This window comes from Temnothorax americanus, unplaced genomic scaffold, assembly GCF_048541705.1.
Source record: "Temnothorax americanus isolate GAGA-0224 unplaced genomic scaffold, ASM4854170v1 Scaffold9, whole genome shotgun sequence".
Lineage (NCBI taxonomy): Eukaryota > Metazoa > Arthropoda > Insecta > Hymenoptera > Formicidae > Temnothorax > Temnothorax americanus.
The window spans coordinates 3,346,022-3,368,871 of NW_027509812.1; the positions used below are offsets into that span (position 1 = coordinate 3,346,022).

At 42.1% G+C, this 22,850-nt stretch overlaps 6 protein-coding genes across 11 annotated transcripts; 3 read left to right on the forward strand and 3 right to left on the reverse strand.

The window, feature by feature from the left end:
• The first annotated feature begins 73 nt into the window (after positions 1-73).
• On the forward strand, positions 74-2,551 carry LOC143908020 (putative RNA-binding protein 18). Of its 2 annotated transcripts, none has more exons than XM_077425254.1 (5): positions 74-529; positions 960-1,057; positions 1,167-1,380; positions 1,590-1,666; positions 1,750-2,551. In XM_077425254.1, exons 1-5 carry the CDS (start codon positions 524-526, stop codon positions 1,961-1,963), a joined length of 609 nt encoding a protein of 202 aa, XP_077281380.1. In that variant the 5' UTR covers positions 74-523; the 3' UTR covers positions 1,964-2,551. The 2 variants fall into 2 exon arrangements, with proteins under 2 accessions (XP_077281380.1, XP_077281379.1); XM_077425253.1 differs by having other exon boundaries at positions 77-538.
• Mrps25 (mitochondrial ribosomal protein S25) lies at positions 2,351-3,271 on the reverse strand. Its single transcript, XM_077425255.1, has 3 exons — positions 3,135-3,271; positions 2,952-3,058; positions 2,351-2,828 (listed from the first exon to the last, which is right to left on the reverse strand). The coding sequence occupies exons 1-3, from the start codon at positions 3,269-3,271 to the stop codon at positions 2,560-2,562; spliced, it is 513 nt and encodes a 170-aa protein (XP_077281381.1). The 3' UTR covers positions 2,351-2,559.
• Positions 3,272-3,394: 123 nt separating this feature from the next.
• On the forward strand, positions 3,395-8,877 carry Alars (alanine--tRNA ligase, cytoplasmic). Of its 2 annotated transcripts, none has more exons than XM_077425183.1 (15): positions 3,395-3,535; positions 3,743-3,914; positions 3,977-4,165; positions 4,265-4,410; positions 4,629-4,820; positions 4,903-5,193; positions 5,291-5,400; positions 5,480-5,754; positions 5,862-6,185; positions 6,254-6,512; positions 6,581-6,833; positions 6,913-7,177; positions 7,251-7,535; positions 7,610-7,787; positions 7,961-8,877. In XM_077425183.1, the coding sequence occupies exons 2-15, from the start codon at positions 3,771-3,773 to the stop codon at positions 8,638-8,640; spliced, it is 3,591 nt and encodes a 1,196-aa protein (XP_077281309.1). In that variant the 5' UTR covers positions 3,395-3,535; positions 3,743-3,770; the 3' UTR covers positions 8,641-8,877. The 2 variants fall into 2 exon arrangements, with proteins under 2 accessions (XP_077281309.1, XP_077281310.1); XM_077425184.1 differs by having other exon boundaries at positions 8,230-8,312.
• Positions 8,573-12,116, reverse strand: LOC143908013 (mitochondrial ribosome-associated GTPase 2). 2 transcript variants are annotated; one of them, XM_077425240.1, is made up of 7 exons: positions 11,975-12,116; positions 10,324-10,548; positions 10,142-10,261; positions 9,659-9,997; positions 9,337-9,475; positions 9,004-9,236; positions 8,573-8,855 (listed from the first exon to the last, which is right to left on the reverse strand). In XM_077425240.1, the coding sequence occupies exons 2-7, from the start codon at positions 10,546-10,548 to the stop codon at positions 8,700-8,702; spliced, it is 1,212 nt and encodes a 403-aa protein (XP_077281366.1). In that variant the 5' UTR covers positions 11,975-12,116; the 3' UTR covers positions 8,573-8,699. The 2 variants fall into 2 exon arrangements, with proteins under 2 accessions (XP_077281366.1, XP_077281367.1); XM_077425241.1 differs by lacking the exons at positions 8,573-8,855; positions 9,004-9,236; positions 9,337-9,475; ... (1 more) ...; positions 10,142-10,261; positions 10,324-10,548 and adding exons at positions 10,584-11,535; positions 11,619-11,805.
• Positions 11,970-15,790, forward strand: Asprs-m (aspartyl-tRNA synthetase, mitochondrial). 3 transcript variants are annotated; one of them, XM_077425212.1, is made up of 11 exons: positions 11,970-12,104; positions 12,502-12,705; positions 12,824-13,081; positions 13,164-13,532; positions 13,610-13,786; positions 13,882-14,061; positions 14,151-14,252; positions 14,314-14,535; positions 14,629-14,832; positions 14,900-15,083; positions 15,160-15,790. In XM_077425212.1, the coding sequence occupies exons 2-11, from the start codon at positions 12,613-12,615 to the stop codon at positions 15,318-15,320; spliced, it is 1,950 nt and encodes a 649-aa protein (XP_077281338.1). In that variant the 5' UTR covers positions 11,970-12,104; positions 12,502-12,612; the 3' UTR covers positions 15,321-15,790. The 3 variants fall into 3 exon arrangements, with proteins under 3 accessions (XP_077281338.1, XP_077281337.1, XP_077281336.1); XM_077425211.1 differs by lacking the exon at positions 11,970-12,104 and adding an exon at positions 12,257-12,429; XM_077425210.1 differs by lacking the exon at positions 11,970-12,104 and adding an exon at positions 12,257-12,414.
• On the reverse strand, positions 15,529-22,034 carry Wdr82 (WD repeat domain 82). The gene has a single exon (XM_077425252.1). It carries the CDS (start codon positions 21,699-21,701, stop codon positions 20,754-20,756), a length of 948 nt encoding a protein of 315 aa, XP_077281378.1. The 5' UTR covers positions 21,702-22,034; the 3' UTR covers positions 15,529-20,753.
• Positions 22,035-22,850: the final 816 nt, after the last annotated feature.

Below are 22,850 nucleotides of genomic sequence, written 5' to 3' on the forward strand. Positions count from 1 at the left end.
GTCAGGAGGGCGTGCGGCGAAAGACTTTCGCGTCTGTGGCGCGTGCGTGGGTGTGCGATTAGCGATAAGCGATAACGTGTGTGCAGTGTGCATATAGCGTCCGATAGCGTCTCGCTACCCTCGTTGCTCTCGTTCCTCCTCGCTCGGCCGGCTCGGCGTTGCTCGGCTCGGCGTGCCGTCAGGTCAGCCGTCAGTGCCGTGATCAATACCCCGGATCTACGATCGTGCGAGGGAGTCACATGTTCCTGTAGGATGCAAGAATTGCGAGATCGCCGCGAGATAACCGGTTCGTCGCGCGTCTTCGTCCCCTGATGCGACGGCGAGTTCCTACCCTCTCGGATTATTCGACGAGGACGAGTCGACGAGTCTTCCCCCGGCGAATGTCGCCGTGAGCCAAGCTTCTCCGCGTAAGGTTTCGCGAAACAGATTCAGGATCCCGAAAAGACTGATGTAACGCTCGCTGATCGCCGAGGTTTCTCGGTGTTGACACGACCGACTTAACGACGTCTGCCCCTTGTGTAGAATGGAGGTGAGTCAGGTGAGTCAGGCTCGTTAAACACCGATACAAGAGTCAGCGGTGCGATTGTTTCACGTATCATTTGTGAACGAGACAATTTAGTACGACTGAGGCAACAGCTGAGTTTTTAATGTTTAAACTTGTCTTTGACTAAACCCGCGATTGATTTTGGCGATTAGCTCGTGGAGTAGTATTTTGTTGACACGAATAGATCTCATCAATTTCTTGTTGTTCGACACGCGGAAGGAAGGATTAGTATCGTTAGAAATCTTGCCGCAAGTGATTCTAATTGAATGCTGATTAATAAGAGTTTGGCTGAAGTCGCCTTCCGTTTCTATAGACCGAACTTTCAAAGTGTCCAAAGTATTTTTTTAAAGCATCTCTCTTCTCGTCTCTCGGTTAGATATATTGCATTAAAATGTAATGTTTATTTTGTTTACAGCCAGATGGTAAGATTCCTTTGCCGTTAGAACCCATAAAGTCGAACCAGGTTGAAGACAGACGCTTATGGGTGGGCAATTTAGATTTAAGAATTAACGAGTAAGTATTTACATGATTGTAATATTTTTTTTTGTGAGGAAAGCTCTCGCAGTGCTTTGCGCTGGAACAAAAATTTGAAAAGAAAAACTAACACTCCTTTTGTCAACCGGTACAAACTCCTGAAACTTGTCCAAAAATACGGCACAATCGAAAAGTTCGACCTGTTGTTCCATCGGTCGGGTCCTCAAGCTGGCCAGCCAAGGGGATATGCATTTGTTACTTACGAAACGATCCAAGATGCCAGAAAGGCGAAAGATGCTTTACATAACTTGACAGTAGGATCTAAGAATATTATTGTCAGATGGGCACACAGCGTTACCGAGGTACGGTATATTTATATCTATTATACTTATAATTGCCTAAATAGAAATCTTAAATTTAAAGTTGTTTCAGTTAGTTGTAGCACGATGCATTTATACGTATTCCACGAAGTGCGCAAAACTTTTATAACCGTTATTAATAGATATTTAATCTTGAATAACTCTGCAAAAGAGCAAGCGTATAAAAAGTAAAATAATAAATTGTTGTTTAGTCGGACATGGATAAGCCAAAACCAAAGATAGATATTCCTGCCTTAGCTGGTGCAAAAAAAGAAGATAAAAAGATAAGGTAATAATTTTTTAGCTTTCTTAAATAACAATTAGAAAAATGAGGGGTATTTAATTGAAATCTGTAATTTCCTTTCTTCACAGTCGTGAAACGGCAATTCAAGCAATTGAAGCGAAACTGAAGTTGATGAAAGAATCGCAAGAGGAGTTCGAGTTGAATAAACCATTGGAAGGGTCGCCGATTATACATCTCTATCAAAAAGCAGAGAATCAAAAACCGTCCACCTCTACGCGTTATCACAGCCGTGGAAGCTACCATCATAGCAAGCCGTACAGTCGTCGCAAGCCAAGAAGATAATTCGCATATTTTTCATATATTTTTTTTATTATTGACTCATTATTAACTATCATTAGCCCATTTTCCCTTTTTACTCGTTAGTTTTTTAATTTTATTTTTATCAACTAATCAATCGTCACATTTGTTTCATGATGAATATTTATATTGTTTATAATGACATGCCTACATTTAATACCGTTTATTAAAAAGGTATTTTGTCCTCGTGTATAAAAAAAAAGTTTCTTATATATTTTCGTGTTCGTATTAAATGTCCGTGAGCAATTTGATTTCTCAATTGCAGACACACACAGACAAACATTCGCTGATTCTTACAAGCGAAGAGATATGAGAAACATACTTAGAGCTACGAATATTTCAAATCGTCCGCGATATAATGCTCTCAAAACGTATGTCGACATACGTGTATTTTCGTAATGTACAGAGATCTTTTTTTACGCGTTACACGCTTTGGAGTAAGATGCAAAATGAACAAGTTACTTCCATCGTTCGTACTTTTGGATATAACAAGAATGTATACACCTTACACACATGTATGTACATGTAATTATACAAATACAATATATGTAACGAGAATTTGTAACAACTACAGTTCGCGTCTACTTGTTCTGTAATCTCTCCATTATGATTTTTCCACGCATGTGATATGGCAAAGGCACTATGCCGGGGCATGGCACTTGTCCCGGGATGTGACATATACAGCTTCTGTCGCAACCCACTCCGAAATTTGCTGGATTGTCCTTTTTCTCCTGAGTCACGGCTTCCTTGGCCAACGTCTCCTTCGACTTTCCTATTACTCTTACGAGATGCTCGAGTATCTCGTCCTTGGACTTGCTGTCTACATCTATCAGCATCTTCTTACCGTCCTCTGCAAAATACATATTTTTGGTACAATTTTCCAGGTAACCAAGTCTAAGTCCGAGACAGATTTTGTCAGCAAAATGCCAATAAATCTTGTTTGAGATTGTAATCGAGTTAAAAAAACGATTACCGTAGTAGCATTTTATGAACGGCGACGGGGTTAGGTTCCTAAAGGTAACCATCTGAACATCTGGATTCTTGTACTGCAGCTGCGGTAGATGCCAAAACACGAAATCTCTGCGAGAAAGGAAAAAGCACATTTAAAATACGAAAGCAGGTGATCCGCGTTAAGCTGTGTCTCACGGCACTTTACCTCGTCCCTTTGTGATGGTCGCCGTGTATATTGTAATTAATGGACAATATTTGTATCTTATCCTTCAGGATCAGTCTGCCGGCCATTAGATACTTGACCGTCCGCCGCACGGGCTCCTTGCCTATCATAAACGGCATCCTGCACGATCCTGTCTGCTTCGGTCCGTTTGTTTACTGCTGTCGCTTTAGTTTTAGTTGACGCGATTATCTGATCGGTACGGCGAGCCAACCTCCTTCCTCTCGCTAACCGGCTTGAAAGCGCGAGCGTGTGCACGTGCGTGGATTTTTCTCCCTCTCTCCCTTCCCTTTCGATCCACTACAGTGCACTACGGCACTACGGCCTTCGTCAGCGAAGCCGCGTGGGTCAGCTGTGTTGTCTGAACTTCCGTATTTCACCTGACGGTGAGTCCCGCAGGTCTGTCCTTTTCTGCTGTCCGTCCAAAAATCTCGGTCAAAGATCGCAGAATATAATTATATAAAGAGAATTGCGCGTTTCGTTTGGTTCGATATTATTTCGTGGGTCACCTGCTTGTCTGATGCAACCTGAGGCCATATGGCAAATTTACGCTTACGCAAAGTGCTTCGCGATGTATCGCGGTAATTTTACAGAACTCGCGCACAACCCTAGGATACCACGATGAAGAGCAGCATGAACGCGAAGCAGATACGGCAGGCCTATATCGACTTCTTCAAGAGCAAGGGTCACGAATATGTCCACTCGAGCTCGACGATACCCCACGACGATCCGACCTTGCTCTTCACGAATGCCGGAATGAATCAGGTATGTCCTGTGATAGCACTTGGTTGACTTGCTTTTCTTATTGTTGTGCAAATGTGTTTCAGTTTAAACCGATATTCTTGGGAACGGTCGATCCCAACAGTGATATGGCGAGATGGGTGCGCGTTGTCAACAGCCAGAAGTGCATCCGAGCTGGTGGAAAGCACAATGATCTGGACGACGTTGGTAAAGATGTTTATCATCATACTTTCTTCGAGATGATGGGAAACTGGTCCTTCGGCGATTACTTCAAGGTAACATCGCTGAATCGATTAATTGTTGGCGGAATCGATGATTATCTCAAATTTCTCTACTTTAAGGTTTATATCTTTTTTTTTTTTTATTATTATTAGAGAGAGATATGCACCTGGGCCTGGGAATTTTTGACAGATGTGATGAAACTACCAGCTGACAGATTGTACGTGACATACTTTGGTGGTGACGATAAGAGTGGATTGGCGCCGGACAACGAGTGCAAGGATCTGTGGCTTTCTCTTGGGTAAATAAGACCTACTTAATCACTTTAGAATATAATTATTCCGAATACTCGTTTACATTAATAATTTTACGAACATTATTTTTCATTTTTTACATGTAATCTCATTTCCTTATAATTCTATCACATAATATTCATCATTCTCTTTACCAATATGTTTTATCCATACTTCTATATTTCCTGTTTTAAGACTTAAGTAAGATGTAAATGTACCTGTACAGAGTACCTGCCTCGCACGTTTTGCCGGGCAACATGAAGGATAACTTTTGGGAAATGGGCGAAACTGGACCGTGCGGACCATGCAGTGAATTACATTACGATCGTATTGGTGGTAGAGAGGCAGCTCACCTTGTAAACATGGATGATCCCGATGTGCTAGAAATCTGGAATCTCGTATTCATTCAATACAATAGGTATTCAAAATTTGTAGAATTGCTAAAAGCTGAGATTCGCTATTCAAAATCTTATGTATATTAATTTGTGTTATGATTCCAGGGAATCGGACGGCAGTCTTAAACCGTTACCAAAGAAGCATATAGACTGCGGCTTAGGTTTAGAACGACTAGTATCAGTGATTCAAAATAAACGCGCTAATTACGATACTGATCTATTCATGCCTTTGTTCGCCGCGATTGAGAAAAGTACAGGCGCTCCACCCTATCGAGGCAAAGTAGGAGCTGACGATGTTAACGGAATCGATATGGCGTATAGAGTTTTGGCTGATCATGCTCGAACCATCACAATTGCTTTGGCGGATGGAGGAATGCCTGATAACACTGGTAGAGGGTAAGCGATATTACTTTAAACTTTATTCTGCCTTTGTGCTTTTTTATGTAATTACATTTATTTATCTAAACGCAATTGTTTTTACCTTTTTACATAGATACGTGCTAAGAAGAATTTTACGGCGTGCCGTACGCTACGCAACTGAGAAATTAAATGCTAAGCCAGGATTCTTTGGATCTCTCGTAAACGTAGTGGTGGATCTTCTCGGTAAATATCTTTCGTAATAAAAGAAGCCAATGTATCTTTCACTACTTGCACTTTGTCTAAAGTCAGTTTGCCGTTGCAGGTGAAGTTTTTCCAGAAGTAAAGAAAGATCCACAAAGTATTGTTGACGTCATCAACGAGGAAGAGGCTCAATTTTTGAAAACTCTATCGCGGGGTCGTAACTTGCTGAATAGGACGATAGCAAAGCTGGAATCGACTAACACTGTGCCAGGTGATGTCGCATGGCGCTTATACGATACTTACGGTTTCCCGATAGATCTCACTCAGCTAATGACCGAGGAGAAAGGATTGAAAATTGACGTGGCAGGCTATGAAGAATCTAAGAAACAAGCGCAGGTATCATATTTCGCTGTGCAACAATTAATCTATTAATTTAGTGCCACACACACACAAATGTGCTTTTCTATGCATTAATATTATTCATTCTTTCCTCAATTCTACAGTTAATTTCTCAAAATAAAGCCGGTGGTGTAGACGATCAAATTAATTTGGATGTCCATGCCATTACTGAACTGCAAAAGCAAGGCGTTAAACCTACAGACGATTCTCCTAAATATAATTACAAAGTAACAAACTCTGTTAAATATGAGGAATATGAATTTGCACCCTGCACCGGTACCGTAATCGCATTAAGACGCGCCAAGACTTTTGTCGACCAAGTATCTTCCGGCGAAGAAGTTGGAATTTTACTGGACAGGACGAACTTTTACGCGGAGCAAGGAGGACAGATATACGATGAGGGATTTTTAGTGAAAGTCGATGATGAGGTATGACAATTAATTTTTATTTTAACTTCGTGCAATGAAAAGCAAGATTCTTAATAGTGCTTTAATAGGTTACAGAGATTCGCGTGAAGAACGTTCAAGTCAGAGCCGGTTATGTGTTACACATTGGTACCGTGGGCGAAGGCACATTAAGAAAGGGAGATAAAGTCCACGCGAATGTGGATACAGAACGTAGACGGCTTGTGATGGCTAATCATAGTGCCACGCACGCCCTGAATTATGCGCTTAGGAAGGTCTTGGGAACGGATGCCGATCAGAAAGGATCATTGGTTGCACCTGATAGGCTTCGCTTTGACTTTACGAACAAAGGTACGTTCTCAAGTTAAAATCGAGTTGTAAATTGCATGAATTAACTTACCGTTAAATCTTCACAACAGGACCAATGACGGGAGGACAATTGAAAGACACGGAATTGTTCACCAACGACATGATCCAAGCAAACAAGAAAATTTACGCTAAGGAAAGCAACTTGGCTACAGCAAAAACTATTCAGGGTTTGCGTGCGATGTTTGAAGAGACGTATCCCGATCCGGTACGTGTTGTTAGTATGGGCATACCGGTTGAGAATCTAGAAAAGGATCCCTTGAGTACAGCTGCTCTTGAAACCAGCGTGGAATTTTGTGGGGGAACGTGAGTGCTGTCTGAATAAAATTTGCGCACGCATTTTCTAATGGCGATCGTATTTCTAAGTTCACAATTTGTTCCATAGGCACTTACATTACACTGGTCACATAGGTGATTTTGTAATAGCCAGTGAAGATGCTATCGCTAAAGGTATCAGACGCATAGTAGCGCTCACTGGACCGGAAGCGACAAAAGCATTAAGAACGGCAAGGATCTTGGAAAAACAGTTATCTCAGCTTCAGGCAACGATAGAAACTGATAAGTCTGGAACGAACTCTAAGGAATACGTGAAAAAGATAATAGAACTAACGGAGGAGATATCCCATGCTCTCATTCCTGCATGGTGGAAGGTAATTACATTTAATAAAACATTATTTTACCTGATAAATTGTTGTGAAAATAATTTGTCTTTTTATCTAATAGGATAACGTGCGCAACACGTTGAAAGAATTAAAGAAATCTCTCGACGATAAAGAACGGGCAGCTAGGGCAGCTGTCACCACCACGGTTGTACAAACTGCTCAGTCTATAATAGAGTCTAAAGTGGGATGCCAAGTGTTAGTCGAGGTGCTGGAAGCCTACAATAATACGAAAGCTCTAGATTTGGCATTGAAGAAAATCAGAGCTATATCGCCAGAAACTAGTGCCTTGCTTATAAGCGTCGATCATGATGTCAAGAAGATATTCGCTCTCAGTTCTGTTCCCAAAGTAAGAACGTTTAGTCTCGAGCATCGCGAGTAAAAGTAAAAACAATCATATTGATATTGAGAACTTGTTCACAGTCCGCGATATCCAAAGGGCTAAAGGCAAATGAATGGATCCAGGCAATTGCGTCTTTGATGCAAGGTAAAGGAGGTGGAAAAGCCGAATCTGCGCAAGCTTCGGGCACAAATATAGCATGTTTGAAAAAAATAGTAAGCAAAGCAAATGACTTTGCCAACCAAAAGTTTGGGATTATAGGTAAGTTCAGAAACACTCTTGTTTGATACTATAATTTTTACTGTAGAATTATGCTAGCTTAGTTAATGGGTTTGGAATTGGAGTAGTAATTTTTCTATCAGATATTAATTTAGTAGTTTATTAATTTGTCTAGATCAATAACCATAGTTGTCAGCAATTGTATCTGCTTTCAGACAATAAAACTGCTAATAATACTACTCGTAAGACCTCCGAAACTTTTCGATTACTTAACACGGAATCTTCGTCAAAATTGGTACTTTACGGGAACACTGGGAGCACTAAATGCTATTTAGCACAAATAATCGCACAATACAGCGGAAAATGTTTGACTATTAAGCAAGTTAAAGATAACAAAATATGTTCTAGCGACATAATTTTAGAAACGGCAGATGTTACGTTACACAATAGCAATGCCATTGCGTTCTTTTTGTCAAATTCGCAGCTACGGTGTGAAGACGATTTGTTCGCATCCAGTCAAGTTTTGCAATGGACGAGTTACGCGCAAAACCACATTTTACCAGCGGTTAGTGGTTGGGTAGTACCGTCACTTGGCGTTTCTGTATCGAAAGATATGAAAGCAAATATGAAAATTTCTAAGGAGGATCTTCTTTGCACCGTGAGAAGGCTGGATGATATACTACGTACGAGGACGTACCTGATAGGAGAAAGGGTCACTCTTGCGGATATATCAGTTTTTACAGCGTTGCTGCCTTTGTACGAATATGTGTTTGATCCGCATTATAGAAAGCAATATACGAATTTAAACAGGTGGTTTTCGACCATCCTGAATCAACCGCAAGTAAAATGTGTAGTAAAGAATTTTGCATTTTGCGAAGAAGCTACGCGCTGTTGACGCTTGCGATAAGGACTCTCATTTTTATACACGTCTTTAACGGATTTATTATATAAGAATTACATCGAAAGTTCAGTGTCTTCTTCCGCGTTAACTTTAAGATTATCGTACAATATTCTAATCTCCTTTAATAAAGTGGAAATATTGGTTCCTACCTTGGCAGAGATAGGAATTATCGGTAAATCTACATGTTCTCTGAGTAACTGTAAATTAATCTGAAATAAAAATTACAGCCATGATTATAACTGTTCAATAATTATCGTGCTACCATTGTCATTTAAATTAAATTCATGAGACGTAAGTGTATTAAACGTAAGTGATAATGAAATTAGAGAATTCAGAGAAAGAATTTTAATTGCTCACCTCAGAATTTGGTAAATCGATTTTGTTTGCTACAATAATTTGAGGCCTGTCGTTCAATCTTTCATTAAACTGGCTAATTTCGTGCTTCAAAGTTTCCAGAACTTGCCACGGTTCAGTCTGTGCTACGTCTAAAATAAATATTAAAGCAGCGCAACGTTCCACGTGCTTAAGGAAAGTTATGCCAAGCCCTCTATTCTTATGCGAATCTTCTATGAGACCGGGCATGTCGGCCACTAAAATAAATAAGTAGATTACAAAGATAAATGAAATACGAAAAAAAAGCTCATGGTACTTCGCATGGTACTATGCTGCGCTATATAAACGTATAATTACCTGCAACTTGTTCATAATCATCGTACTGTATTATGCCTATATGAGGCTTTAACGTAGTAAAAGGATATGCCGCTACTTTTGGCCTGGCCCTGGATATCGCTCTTAAAAGTGTACTTTTACCAGCATTTGGCAGACCAATCTTAGTATTTCGATGAGAGAACATGGAACAAACATATATTTCGTTCTTAAATATTTAACATAATTTTACATAAAAATAATTCGTAAAATATTTGTATAAGTAAATATTCTTGGAAATTAGTGACAAAACACCTTTTTCAAATGCTGATAATAAAATCACAGCAATAACTGAAGGCACACTCACCAATCCAATATGGGCCATACTTCTTACTTCTAGCACATATTGCAAATTTTCCCCAATTGCGCCGTATTCGCATATTTCAGGCGTCTGTTGACTATTCGATTTGAAAAAGGCATTTCCATGCCCGCCAGAACCACCTCTCGCGGCAATAAACATCATTCCGTTTTTCTCCAGGTCGGCTAGTATCCTACCGTCTACATCGCGCACGATCGTGCCAATGGGCACATTCGTCACTTTGTGTTCTGCATTTTTACCGAAGCAATCCTTGGTGTAGCCTTTTTCTCCATCCTCAGCTTTGATCACGGAATCTATATGCCTGAGATCCTTCACATCCGTGCTTGCCTACATGATAAAACTGTTCATCTGTACTCTGTACAAACCGGTCAATATGCTACATAAATATATTTAGCATAAATGACATCATCTCGACCTTGTATTTTATCTGTCATAATTTCATGCAATTTACTTTAGTCGTAATAATCTTACTTGAAATATTACATGACCACCGTGCCCGCCGTCACCGCCATCAGGACCAGCTCGATCATTGACCCACAATCGCAAGAACGATATCTGCCCGTCGCCACCGTTTCCTCCGATTGTTTTTACCTAACGAAAAACGATCACACGTTCACAGACCGGTACTTATCTCACGAAACAACGTTCCTTACCGGTTTTATATCGACAAAATATTGCAGAGTGTCTTTCTTCGATTTCGGTTTTGTACTGCGTAAAGGTTTAGCTGTAGGTTCCCTTTCACGAACGTATGCAGTAACAGACAACGATCTAAGCCCGCTTGAAACTTCGCACCTGATTCCGTTCAATACGGTTTTACGGCCCTGCTTTCGACTTAAACCGCATGCGACGATACTTCTTAAGCAACGAAGACGATGCATCTGAAAGCGATCGGAAAAGGTGTAAATCTCATATCTTACGTAATATCAATTAAATAAATATATATATATATATATGTACCATTTTTTTCACAATAAAGCCTTTTATTATTTTTTTAATAGTTACGCAAAATGGGGTTCGTGCTATGCGTTCAAACTATCTCGAGACGGTGACATTAAATTCATCTTCTACAAAATTCGCGATTACATTTTGATGCAATTCAACAACTCTTCTCCTATACAACGGGACATAATTTGATTTGTAATCTATCCTATATGTTCTCTTTATCTTTCCATCGACAGGAGACGAATAACAATCAATCAAATCTATATTCTCAATAACAGATCCCGCATAATTATATAGCGACTTATAAAATTCAGCTGTATTGAAGTCCCCATCCGTGGACAAAGTTAAGTCAAATGTAAAAATACATGGATAAATACACTTGAGCTCACAATCCGATTTATCTTGAATGTTGTTTATCATGTCTTTCCACGTAATATTATCTACAATGCATTTAGAAGTGTTTATCTTATTTCTAGGTACGATATTATGCGCCATGGGTGGCTCGCTCTTTATGAAAAAATGTGTCAACGAGCCCGCCGTGTGAAATTGCTTATCTAAACCACGATAGCCGGTCACAACATAGTCCCGAAAAGACCGCCACAAAGAGGGTTCTACTCTCGTTAATATAAAATTCCCATGTGCAGCCATTTCAACGATTTTCCAGGAATCGTCCCAACGTCTCCTAGGCTTGTCCATAGGCGTTCCACCTTGGCCGTTGCACAGAGTCACTAACACCTGGCCGTTTTCCTTCGTCATTCTTGCAGACGACACAAAAAAGCCTCTCAGCAAGTCCCTATTTCTCTCTATTCTCATTTTACCACCGACGTGTGGAAAGTTAAAAATAATCTTGTCGAACAGTCGCGACTTTAACGAGGGACATTCCTCCAATTTTTTAGCGTCCACGTCAAACAGTACGCAGATACCTGAAAAGAAAAGCATAGGTTTCTCCCTTCATAATTGATTGGATAATTACCGCATTGCAAATGATACTACATCTTATACTGACCATTCTCCCGAAGATAATCTACATTTCTTTCTGCAGCCTCTTGACACGCGCTAGATTCGTAACACGTAGCAACGAGCTCTATGTCGAAATTTTGTCGCGATAACGCTGCAGAGAATGAGAAGTTGCCCTCCCCTACTAGCAGTACAGAGTCATTTTTACTGAAAATCGACATAGTTATCCTCCGTTGCTGAAAGTAATCGAGCCGTATATTAGAGACAAATGCTTTTCTTTCCAGGTTCAAATAATTTATCCAAAATTCAATGATACGTAGGTTAGGTATCAACATTACAGGTTAGGGAAACAGGTTAGATAATTTTTCGTAACTCCGCAGTTGAAATTCGGCACGCTTGACTAACCTTCTATTTTGATATTATCCTCTCGCATCAAAATGCATAACCATCAGTCTTGGCAAATGTATCTTCGCGCTTTACTCGTTTATAAAAAAAAATGTGAGTTGACTGTCAACAGTTACACGTGAACGGTCAGGTTAGTCAGTTAGGTCCACTAATCCGGAATAGAAAAAAATGTCCGTTAACCTCGCGCTATAAACAATGTGGTGCTCGATAATGCCTGTGTGAATTTACAAGTAATAATACTCGATATTTTGCGTAAACATCGAGGTAAAAAATAATCTTTCGATCGTTCCTTTGACGGGTGGTGCAAAGCTACTTTTGATAGCACGAGGAATATGCTGAAAACAGAAGATCCGAGCGTGATCGGTTGATGCACGTGTTCAGAATAAAATGTTATTTTATATAATTATTGGAAAATAATTAATATTTTTCTGACGTTCAAGGTAATTGTTTTACATGTATAATTATCTCATATATCTATTATTTTATATATGTAATAAATATATAACAGATAAATTCTTAAACGACAGGTGAGAAAAGGAGGAAAAGGACAAAGGGGGATAACGATTTTGTGAATGACTGCGTATGAAACGAAATATATATAACGATTTTCAAAAAGGGCCCCAGGAATATACATAAAAATGTTTGCCAGCGGTAGAATCGTGCTTAGCTACACGAATATCGTGACAAGATACCACATACGGGCACTGTTAAGTAATCTACGTAAAGCAAACGTAAGTTTCTAAGTGTTTTGAAGCAATTCCTGTGACCACTTTGATACTGCAACCCTAAAGTCAACGATCTTCTATATTCAGGTGAAATTGTAAAACGTATGAATTTTTTTTTTTTCAGTTTCTGCTGAAGGATCGATCTGCAATTTCAGCAGCTTGTGTCCACAATTTAGTTGTCGGCAGGTCAGCGCCGTTGACAAAGGAGCCTGTTTCACCGGCCAATAGATACGTCCTGAGAACGCATACGTGTGGCGAGCTGACGCTCAAAAATGTTGGAGAAGAAGTGAGATTAAGCGGCTGGAAGGAATTTCAGAGAATGAGGAAGTTTATAACGTTAAGAGATTCCTATGGATCAACGCAGTTACTTATACCGGAAGATGTATGTGTGAGCAGTTATTATATACTGAAATTTTTGGTAAATGTGTTGTGAAAAAACGTTGAAAAGCTTTTATTGATTTCAGAGAAAGGATTTGGTGGAAAGTATACAGAACTTGTCTTTCGAAAGTGTCTTGAGCGTAGTAGGCAAAGTCGTGCCGAGACCTGAAGGTCAGCAGAATAAGAGAATGAAAACGGGCGACATAGAAGTGTACGTCGAGTCTTTGGAGATTCTAAACGTAGCATCGGAGAATCCGCCAGTATTCATTAGAGAGTATAACAAAGCCAAGGAGAGTCAGCAAATGAAATACAGATATCTGTCACTGAGATATCCCGAGCTGCAAAGAAATTTAAGATTGCGATCCTCTCTCATAATGAAGATGAGAGAATTCCTGATCAACGAGTGCAGTTTTGTGGACATTGAAACGCCAACGCTGTTTAAAAGTACACCGGGGGTATGCTTCTCAGTGTCTAGTTTACCATATCAATCCATGTATCGTAAACGTGCAAAATCTGATTTTATCATATTCAGGGTGCGCAAGAATTTGTAGTGCCCACGAGACAACCGGGTAAATTTTACTCGCTGGTACAGAGTCCTCAACAATTCAAGCAGCTTCTCATGGTAGGTGGCCTCGACAGATACTTCCAAGTCGCCCGATGTTACAGAGACGAGAGTGCCAGGCACGACAGACAGCCAGAATTTACACAGGTAATTACACTGCGTTCATAATGTCAGTAATACTATATTTTATTATCAGCTACACATAATTATATATCATCAGTGTTGTATCAATTACATTGTAGCTAGATATCGAAATGTCGTTTGTTGACCGGGACGGAGTGATGAGCTTAATTGAAAATTTATTGATGTACGCATGGCCAGAAGAATCAGGCTCCATAAAAGTGCCTTTTAAGCTTATGAGGTATGAAGACTCGATGGAATTGTACGGTACTGACCAACCGGACTTAAGAATACCGTATCAAGTAAGATAATTAATGCGTACGATCTTTTTTATTATTTTACTCCACGAAATAAAAACGTAATATTATTTCGATACAAAACTGCTTTCCAGATACAAGATCTCACACACATGTTCGACCTGCCAGTATTAAAAGAGGCTGTGAAATCTGAAAATGAACAAAAAGTGTACGCATTAGTTTTTCCAAAAAAATCGGTAGGTGTTCATTTTAATTTGATTTGTATTCCATTGTTAAGTTAATTTTTATATTCCCCAGAAGTACTTAACAAAATCTATCAGAGAAGGACTCTCCAAGATCCGTAGCGATTATTTTGCTACTACAAAGCTAGTTCAATTAAAAATCGAAAACGATTCGTGGAGAGCACAGTTAGACAAGCTAAAACCGAAGTTGGGAACTATAACGGAAGATATATCGCAGTACTGCAAGTTACAGGAGGGAGATGCAGCATTGCTAGCAATTGGACATCGAATGGATGCAGTGAGTATAAAGTCTGAAAGTTCTCTTTTTCTCTTTTAATGATAAACTTTTCTCTTCATCCGTAATTATAATAAACTACTATATATATTCTAGTTGAAACTCTTAGGAAAGTTACGTGTCGAATTTACAAATATATTAGAAGTCAAAGGCGAACAAGTACGTTCGACCGAAACTGAGCTTCTATGGGTCACGGACTTTCCGTTATTCACATTTGAAGAAACATTACAATCGACGCATCATCCATTTACGCAACCGCATCCAGATGACATGGAATATCTTACAACTGATCCTCTAAAGGTCAGCAAAGGACTTTAGTAGATTAATTAATTTTGTCGTGTCTTTTTTACGTATCTCTCTTTCGTAGGTGAGAGGCTTACACTACGATCTGGTTATGAATGGATCGGAAATAGCGGGAGGTTCCATTCGAATCCACGATGCAAATTTACAGAGACAAATATTGAGGATGTTAAACATAGACGAAACAAAATTGTCGCACATGCTCGAGGCATTGACGTACGGAGCTCCACCCCATGGTGGAATAGCTATAGGTATTACTCTTTCGCGTAATAAAGTTGCATCTGCGAATTGAAATGGGAGATGTGATCGCGTTATTTCTATTTCAAGGACTGGATCGTCTCGTTTGCTTACTTTGTAACGAAAAAAGTATAAGGAACGTTATAGCTTTCCCGAAAACGATGGAAGGACGAGATCTAATTTCCGGAGCACCAGACATCATTTCAGACGAGTTGAAGACTTTGTATCACGTACAAACAGTAAACGAATAAGATTTCTTTTTTCACAATAAGTGTAATAGAAAAGTTGTTATTACTTACAAGTTGTGCGTGTAAAAAAATGTATATAATTATTTATATTAGCTGTGGCAGTTTTGAGACGTTATCTGTAATATTTTTGCCAAGTTATCATTCAAGCTCTGAGCAGTTATCAAAAGCATATAATTGCGCCGCAAACCGAAATAAATAAAAAGGCGAAAAATAGATGTACAAAAAAAGTGTTTTATTTTTTTTCTTGTCGTTGAGTAAACTCTCGTGCGTTCAATCGAAATGTTTTTACAGAAAAATAAAAAAATACAATTCAGCCTGCGTACTAAACTATTCACAATCATTTCCAAGAAGGATCTAAGAGGATTCCCTTTTCTTTTTTTGTACACTTCTTGAGAGCCTCTCTCCTGTCAAGTGAAAATTTCAACCTAACAAATTTCTTAACAAATATGTTGATATGTTGTGACTACCAACTGCCGGCGGACGAAAATTTACATCGCTTTTTTATTCATATACATATCCATCTTGAGAAACAGCCCACACAGTGTGAATTGGAACGATTATATATTAATTAACAAAACGTCATTAATGGCGATGAAATATCTGTTCAGTTTGCGATGCGTCAAAATCGTTAAAAAGACCCATTAATTAAGATAGGTATCTATTCGATCAATCTTTCAATTTTTAACACAGAAAATGGTGCTGTACATCCGTAGATTAATTTCACGTCTACTAGTCTCTTGGAACAATCTTGAAGACATTTCGAAGACGAGCGTCACATTTTCCTCATGCCGGATGCAACAAGAGAAGCGCTGTGTTCTTCGATTTGGCGTATACTTTCAGCGGACGAAGACACCGTACATACCGTTTGTTACGCAGATTCGAATCGCTCCAATTACAATGCGACGCGTCTATATTGTCATACGTTCCTAGTACTCTAAAACGCATGCAGCTTACAGCAATCGGCACGAAGCCCTGCCCGGTACCGATCGCGCGACGAAATTCCCCGAGGGTCATGATCAACAGCGAGCGTGAGCGTGAGCCTCCGTATTCTCGTTCTGTCCACTTGGCTGTCAAAAGCAATTCGCACGAAGACTTGACGTAAGAACTTGGAAGAATCCGCCGTCGAGTCTCTTCCGTTACAATCTATCCTTCTTGTGAACGCAAGGCGAGCTGCATCAAGGTGAGAACCATCACATTTAACATCTTTCTTGCGAAACGCACTTAACTTAAGCTAGATAGCTTTCTCCTAGATTTTAAGTCTCGCTTGCTTCGCTTGTATATATATGTATATATATCTTAGATTAAATCCGAACTCTAAATCTCTATGTTAAATCACCGTATGAACCAACGAACATGATCGGAGAGGGACGTAATCACGTTTACAGTTCTACTAAGCCCGCTAATGAACACCATCCTGTACGACGGTATTACGTGTCTCGCTCTCGAGATACCTCGTCCTCGCACCGTACTCGCTCGTGAAGACCCTCGCGAATTTATTCCGTAGAAAAATCGTCAATATAACGGTGATGTGTATGAGAACAGTACAGAGTTGATTTGGATGGACACGGGATGTTCCACGATTCTTCGTGTACAACATGAGCTTTCCTCGTAATCCTGTACGAGAGACACGTGTGCTTACATTCCTAGCCGATTAATTTTTTTTATAATAAAAGAACGTTCGAGCGAGAGACAATAAATTCGATCAATGAAGTCGTCTACCTTCATCTCCGTACGTGAAAGTCCTAATCGCCGCGGTAATGTATTTATATATTACAATCTGTTGTGCGCGCGTTCACTTTTTGCCTACATTCCGAAGAAAAGAACACAGTGTTTCGTGTCGTCGCACGCTTTTTCGTTCGCAGATTTCGTCGCTTTCGGGCGCGAGTTGATTCGCCGATCGAGTAGGGCTTCGGACCGGCGGTTTAATCTATACGCTTAACGTAGCGGTAGTAATAATAGCAGCGGTATAGTTGTAATAATAGTACAGTCGATACGTACGGTTTTAAGGGCTTTCAAAATTCTCGACGTCGAACGAGATTGAAGGCGCGGGCCCGTGGTCGGGCGCTCGCTCGGTTGGCTGGCAGTATGTACGTGTGTCAAATTGTGTGTTTAATCTAAATACGTGGATCGTTTTTTCGTAATATTCGAGACGATTCGATCGACCCTCAACCCTTTCGCCGCGCAGTGTCCATGTATATATAAAATCGCAAGAAGGTAATAAAGAAGTAACGCAGAATCCAATTCTGATGTAATATTCAATCAGTGGCTCACGCTCGTTGAAGATTTATTAATAATAATTAAATAATTATTAATCGCGTGTTGTGACTACATGACGTAACTGCAAATTATAATTTCAATGAGGCCTTAATGTGCAACGTAACGTTAACTCAGGCAAATGCGTTGCCGAACGCACGCAACGCGCGCTTTAAATTATAAATGCAATAAATATTTATATAATCTGAAGCGTCTCTCTCTTGGACGCGTGCTCATATATTTTACAGAAGATTAAAAACGTAACCAGGTGATGCTATTCGTAAGAGAAATTGATTCTGCATTGACGATGCTCAGCGTGAACGATCTCGGAGAGGGGGTGCTTGAACACGTCGGTCGAAACTGTGCAGCTGAAGGGTCGAGGTTTCTGTACCCCTCTGCAATTAGTTCTTTTTTCCCCCCATTGCGTAAGCGCACGCGAGATTCGTCCCGCGCGAGCTCGCAGGTCTCGCCCTATCAATACGAATTCTCTCGCGCACACCGCGTCGCCGTTATAAAAAATACTATTTTACAGCGCAGGAGGCAAGCTCTCGCCCATGCAAATCGCACGCTCACACAGACGGAATCTCGCATTGGATACAAACGTATAATAAATCACTCGTAATCAATCACAGCACAATCGTTCGCTCGGTACACGCATACACGCACGCATGCATACGGCTATCGAATAAAATATTTGACCACACGCTTTTGCACGAAATATATGTTAGACGGAGACGCCTAGAAAATTCTACAGGAAATAATGGATACTACCGTATATACATACACGAAAGGATAGAGACAGGAGCGGTGGGCGATCGAATAGATCGAACAGTCGTCGAGTTCGGATCACTATAGCGCTTCCCGCAAAAGTGCGGAAAGCGGGATTGAGATTTGCAAGAGAGAGAAAGAAAGAAAGAAAGAGAGAAAGAAAGAGAGAGAGAGAGAGAGAGAGAGAGAGAGAGAGAGAGAGTGGAAGAATCGGACATTCGTATAGTTACAAACGTGAAACTCGCCGCCGCGTGGCTCCATGCGATCGTAGCATCTGCAGCGCGGTATGGCGAAGTTTTTTATATCTCTCTGTTTCTAAAAAAAAAAATAATAAAACCAACGATGTGCGACGATGCTTGCCTATTCGTTCGCGCCGCGTTATTCGTTTCGCGGAGGCAGAATACAGCTCGGACGTAATCTCTCAGTCGCTTCCTGGCTAGTAAGCTTTTATGCACGCACATGTCACGCGTACACGCATAAATAAGATCTTATTCACCGAGAGACGACTGTGAGAGCTACCTGTGCCGCGTATAAACGCCAAGAACTATTACCGGATGAATCCCGTGAGATACAATTACGTCTAAAAAAAAAAGAAGGAAAGAGAAAAAGGAAAAAACGCGCTTTCTACAAATGTCGAACGTGTTTCTTACCCGGCCCGCCGGTTCCACGCGTATAGATCCACGGTAAACGTGAATATGTTCCCGACAATTACGCACGCGTGTCTTCCCAGTGAATATCACGCACATCTCGCGCGGAGGACTTGATCTATTCGTATAGATTTGCGATAAGTCTCCTTTTCCTCCTTCCTTTTCTCCCCTCTTTTTTCTTTACCTTTATCGCCGATGAGATACAAACTGACTTCTTGTCGTGCGCGATAAATATGTTCGATCGCTTTATCGTTTTCGCGCCGACGCGCGTCCAGTGCGCCTTTCGGTATATCCTCGGTCTACGTATGAGAACTGGGCATGGCCGCATACAGGAACAAGGTAGATCTCGGAGTCCACATTGAACGTCCTTCTACGAAGGTCTTTTCGCGTTTTACGGGCTTTAAAAAGTGATATTTCTACGAACCACATACGCTAGTTACGTCCGTGTGGTTTTAAGTTTTCGTTCTCGTAATTACGAGATAATACGCGCGTTATCTCGCATTACTTACAAGTACTACGTATGTTAAAAGTTAAATCGGTGGTGAGATAAGAATTGAAGGCTGATGACTAAACCTAAGATTACGGCCAATTATTTACGTCGCACGGACAAAGTTATCAACGTCAAAGACAAAACTAATATCACAAAGAAAATTAAATATTTCATCCTTCATTTTGCGCGATGATTCCCCTGCGATTTCGATCAGTCTAAAAAAACTTATCCTATATACGGCCATGCGAATTAAATGGTATTACAATCAGATTTACAATGCTTAAGGAGGCTGCCTGTTGAAACGTCGATGGAATCTGAATGACTATTCGGAGATCGCTCGCACGTGCCTTTTTTAAATTAAATTAACATCCTAATGTCGTAATCCGAGGCAACGTGCGCGATCGGTTATCAAAAATGGGCGTTAGACGCGCAACAACAATATACAGGGCAATTGCACCGTCGTACTAGCGAGCCAGGAATGAATCGCAGATACCGATCCGATTTCGTCGGTGCAACATCTCCTTATGATGCATTCAATCGCACGAGACTGTATACAAGGACGCCGTGTCCGAATACGCGAATCTTGTCCCTCTAGCTGTTCGAAAAGTTTCCTACGTTTAGCCCCGGCGCACAAGATTCTCGAAGACGATATCGCTTCCAGACGGAGCATCGTTCTACGTCGCAGGCGTTTCGCAAACAACTAGCGCGACGAAATTCGTTCTACGGTAATTTTCTCGAACACAATCGGACAAGACGGTCGACCGCCCGGGAACGGACAAAATCTAAAAGATGTTGCCTCTTCCTGCATACGACAGACTTCATTCCACGTATCGTTGAACGATCGCATATAGATACGCAAGAAGAGGCTACGTATACGAGACACACACATTCGAAACGTTTATAAGACATGGATCTTCCTATATTGGTAGAACGAAGACAATGACGTCGATGACGACAGCGATGGAAAGTTTGTATTCCACATGGACCTTCTCGAAACGCGAACGAGCGAGCAATGGTCCAACCGTTGCGAGTTCCCTCGTGGCATCTTGTTTGCTCCCTTGGATACGTTTCGGAACTGGTACGCTATACGACAGCTATTCCAGTTTTGTACACATAACGTAAATGCAATGTAAATGTATTTGCTCGAACAAGTTATAAACGTTCTCTGAACGGTTGGTATTCTCAGCTGTCTTCCTTGTTTCTCTCTCTCTCTTTCTTTCCTTCTTTTTTTATGAACCGTAGACTCTGGCATTGCTCCGTATTTTTCATAAATTAGTTTTATGCATTTTCATCGATAGTGGGTAGCCAGAAAGCCATGTTGGTGCAAGCCGACGCCAGCATCATGTACTTGGGATTGAACTGGATACACTGCACCGGCGCTGGATGGTCACCGTTCAACACGCAAACTTTGTAACCGGTCTCCGCGTTCCACACGTGCACCCTACCATCCGTGGAGCCACTGAACACAAATTGGGAATCCGGACTAAAACTGGCCTCGATGGCGATCCCCTTGTTGTTGAGATATCCGGCGAAAGTCTGTAAGGGCGTACCATGAAAAGCGTCAATTAAACGAATCGTACTACCGTTAGTGGAGATCAAGATGGTCTTGCCGTCCCTACTGAACTTCAATCCAGTCCAATCGCACTCCTTCTCCTGAGAGAGCTTGAACGTGACAAACGGTCCCTTGTCGAAGCTGCGCAGATCGTACAGCTTGATATTTTCCGAATTGACTCCGGCCGCGAAGATAAGACCTTCGGGATCGTACGCCGCCACTGGCCGCCCCGAGACGTTCATCACCCCGTGACAATTCGGCGAGCGCAGGTCCCACAGTCGCAGGGATTTATCTAAGGAACCGGATAGGAAAGTATCCTCGATAGGACTGATACATAGCGACACTACCTTTTTCGCATGACCGGGAAAGTAACGTATGTACTTGTTGTCGTGGAGGCTGAGATAGCGGATCGTGTCGTCGACCTTGGTGCTGCTGTGTATCGCGGTGTTCTTGGCGTGAGTGAAGTGTATCAGGTCGACGCCGTACTTCTTCGAGTTGACCGTCCGCACCTGCGTGCCCTTCTCGCAGTCGTAGATGACGATCTGGTCGTCCTCCGAGCAGGAGATGAGGGTGTCGCCGTTCGGCGAGAAGTCGATACTGTTTATCCGATCGGTGTTTTCGCGGAATACCTTGGCCACCTTGAAGCTCCTCACCACATGGTCGACGAGCTTCATGGTGATGGACGGCGCGTCCTCCCGCTCGTGCCGTCCTCTTAACCTCCTCGACTCCACAATCTCTGTGTTTGTACCGTGACCGGGTGCGAAGACCGCCGGGCGCGGGGGCCGGGCGCGGGTCACGGACGTGGACGCGGATGCGGCCGCGGCCGCCAAGTTGCCTTCTCGCGAGGAAGGAGGAGGGACGAGACAGCTCGCGCGCGTCACCGCGGGCAGATCGCCGTGGGCCGTGGGAGCTCGGGGGTGGCCGCCAACACGGACGGGGGTAGGAGAGGGGACAAGCGGGGAGAGACGGGCCGTCCACCGGGACGCGGACGAGGATTCCCCCTCGCGCCGTCGTTATCGCCCGCGGAATCGCTCACCACCGCTCTCGCGCGTTTATCCCCGCGCGGCAGATACCTCTCCTAGAGTCCTCTCCGCCGACGTGGCTCTCCTTCCCGTGTGCGAAACGGACGCCGTCAGCGGGACCGCCGATCGCAACACCGCGCCGATGGATCAACAACTGCCAAGCGCGCTCGGACAAATGGACGGCGAAACGTCGTCTCCTCCTGCGAGCTGTTGTACTCTGTACTCTGTACTAGTCTGTATGTGTCTGTACTGTACCGTCTGTTCTGTACCTCGACACTTCTCGAACCCTCGAACCTCGACCCGTCAGACCCGTGTCCCGTGAGCGCGACAGCGTCTCCCTCGGCTCTCCGTGCCCCCGATCGGTAAGTAGCGGCGAATTCGGCAGGCAACTAAACTAGACAAGCGGCACCGAGCACCGACACCGACGACTCTCTTCCTCTTGTCCTCTTCTCTCTTTCAGCAAAGGCGTGAAGGCCGCTGCGCTGCGCATGGGGCCCCCGTGACCGAGTGCAAAAGCGCACCGCGATTGACTCTGCGATAAGGACACCTCGACCGATAAATTACCCGGCGCCGGGCTAACCGCGCCCGCGGAAAACTGCGAAGTCGTAAAACCACGTTCCTGCTCAGTCGATCACGCTGCGTCGATAATGTCGATCTTCCGCCTTTTTCTTTCATCATTTTTTCTTTTTCCAATAGCCCAGTCGATAGAGCCTGAAAAAGCCGCTGAAATGGAATTAATTCCGGGAAGCGATTATTTTTGTTGTTTTGGAGGATCATGGGTAGTCTAAAACCGGATTTTCG